Here is a 2,048-nt window from a genome sequence, read left to right as displayed (position 1 = left end):
GAATGCTCAGGATGAACCCGTGTAGAAAAAAATTCGAAATGTTTGAAAATGTATAGCAGGAAAATGATGGCGCCCTAGACTGCAGTCTATGTAGCCTATATAGGGGAAATCCGGCACTTATGAATTTTTGGCTATGTTCCGATTTGAGTATATGAGAGTTTTTTAAAGTTTCAAAGTTGGCAATGCCATGTATAAGCATAGGCATCATTGCGCACCGGCTGCCTATGCTTATACATTGGCATTGCCAACTTTGAAACTTTAAATAACTCTCAACTGCTCAAATCGGAACATACCCAATGTAAATGCATATCAATTTAAATTTAGTACATTTTTAGCTAACTTAACTCATAGCCAATCAGGTGCCTGAGGCGCTTGAGACTTACTACCTGTGGATTATACTTGGTACACTTGGTGAGGTTTAGACAAAAAAAATGGTAGTCAGTGTTTTGATCTAGCGGTTTTGTAAGTTGAGATGTGTTTTTATGTGCTTTGCAATAAAATACTTTAGAAGTTGACAATGGCATTGCTTTTAAAAACCTGGTTCAATAATCAGGGGAGGCGTTGTTTCATGGAAGTCAGTCATTCGAAATGCACATGCGTTTTAAATACCAAATATCTCAGCAATAGAATTAAGGTTAGTTTTAACTGCTTTCACAGCAAATTAACAAATATTCCTGCCCTTCTAAGTCCTTCTAATAAGTTACGTTACGTTTAATGTTACGTTACGTATGTTTAATGCGTAGACTTTAAATAATTTTTTTCAAATATTGTGAATACTATAACTTAAACCCAAAACTGTGATTTAAACTTCTGAGGAATTACAGCCATAAATTGTAACTAAATTGTTCTCGATTTGATTTTAAAGAGGGTTTTCAAAGCACCTGCGGCTTTGATGATTACATTCTCATTACGAAACTCGCGCTTCGCGCTCGATAATTTGCGTCCACTTCAAAAACTTCATCAAGATAATTTGTAAATCTTTTTACAATCTACTAAAAACAACGTTTTAAACTTACGGATCTCTTAAAACTTCAAAATTGCATATTTTTGAAAATGATTATACTTTTTGGAAATGTTTTCTAATTAAAAAATGACACGATAATAGTTTCGAAAAACATTTATTTTACATCTAGTCGAAATTTGGATTGATATTTCCTAATCTATTAAAAATTTGTTTTTCCTTTTTTAGAAAATTTTCAAAATTTTGAAAAGCATATAACTTTTTGAAGTTTTATCGAATTTAAAAATATTATTAGGATAATTTGCAATTATTTTTCACGTGTATCAGAAAATTTGACAAAAATTTCTAAAACTCAAAAAATTTTTATTCAAATTTTGAAAAAGCTCAAACTTTCTGAATTTTTGTCTAATCGAAAAATTTAACTGACATAGATTCTAAATATATTTGATATCTAGTGATGAATTTAAATGAAATTCTCTAATCTTTTAGCAAAATATTTATTTTTTATTTTTCTGAACATTTAAAAAATTTTCAAAAGTACGTAACTTTTCTAATTTTCATCCAAATACAAAATTTTATTTAGATAATTTACAAGTCTTCACCCATCTATAAGAAACTTTAAAAAAATTTCAAATTTGAAAAAGGATTTTTTTTCAAAATTTGAAAATGCTCTAAATTTTTTTTTTTGGTTGGAAATATCTGCTTAACGAACTTAGCCTTCATTTTGGGAAACTTAAGAAGTGTATCAAAGGCTGACTTGGTTGAACAAATCCTTGAAAAGTTAGCGTGGCTACAATATTCAGGTTACTATACATACAGACAGACACCAATGAAATTTTATGATTTACGGATTCTGTGAGTGCCGAAACGTAAAGAATAAAGATCCGTTAAAAACTAGAGATCGAACATTTGGACGATTACATTACACTCTCATGAATGAGAATGCAAACATCCTATATTTTATGAACAAATTACTATTATACATTCTCTGAAAGGAGCTCTATTTAAATTTTCGCATTTTCTCTTGAAAGTATTGAAAAGTACCTGAAAAGTATAAAATTGGTAACTTCCCAAAGAATATATATAT

At 29.6% G+C, this 2,048-nt stretch overlaps 1 protein-coding gene across 1 annotated transcript in view; it reads left to right on the top strand.

The window, feature by feature from the left end:
* The first annotated feature begins 401 nt into the window (after nucleotides 1–401).
* Nucleotides 402–2,048, top strand: part of LOC117176001 (transmembrane protein 70 homolog, mitochondrial) — an 11,324-nt gene continuing 9,677 nt past the window's right edge. Inside the window, exon 1 of the mRNA XM_033365945.1 lies at nucleotides 402–634. Coding sequence (XP_033221836.1) covers nucleotides 518–634 — 117 coding nt within the window. The 5' untranslated portion in view covers nucleotides 402–517. The remainder of the gene's footprint in view (nucleotides 635–2,048) is intronic.

The sequence above is a fragment of the Belonocnema kinseyi genome, chromosome 1, assembly GCF_010883055.1.
Source record: "Belonocnema kinseyi isolate 2016_QV_RU_SX_M_011 chromosome 1, B_treatae_v1, whole genome shotgun sequence".
NCBI lineage: Eukaryota > Metazoa > Arthropoda > Insecta > Hymenoptera > Cynipidae > Belonocnema > Belonocnema kinseyi.
The sequence above is the reverse complement of the archived record's forward strand: the minus strand, read 5'-3'. Positions and strand labels throughout refer to the sequence as shown.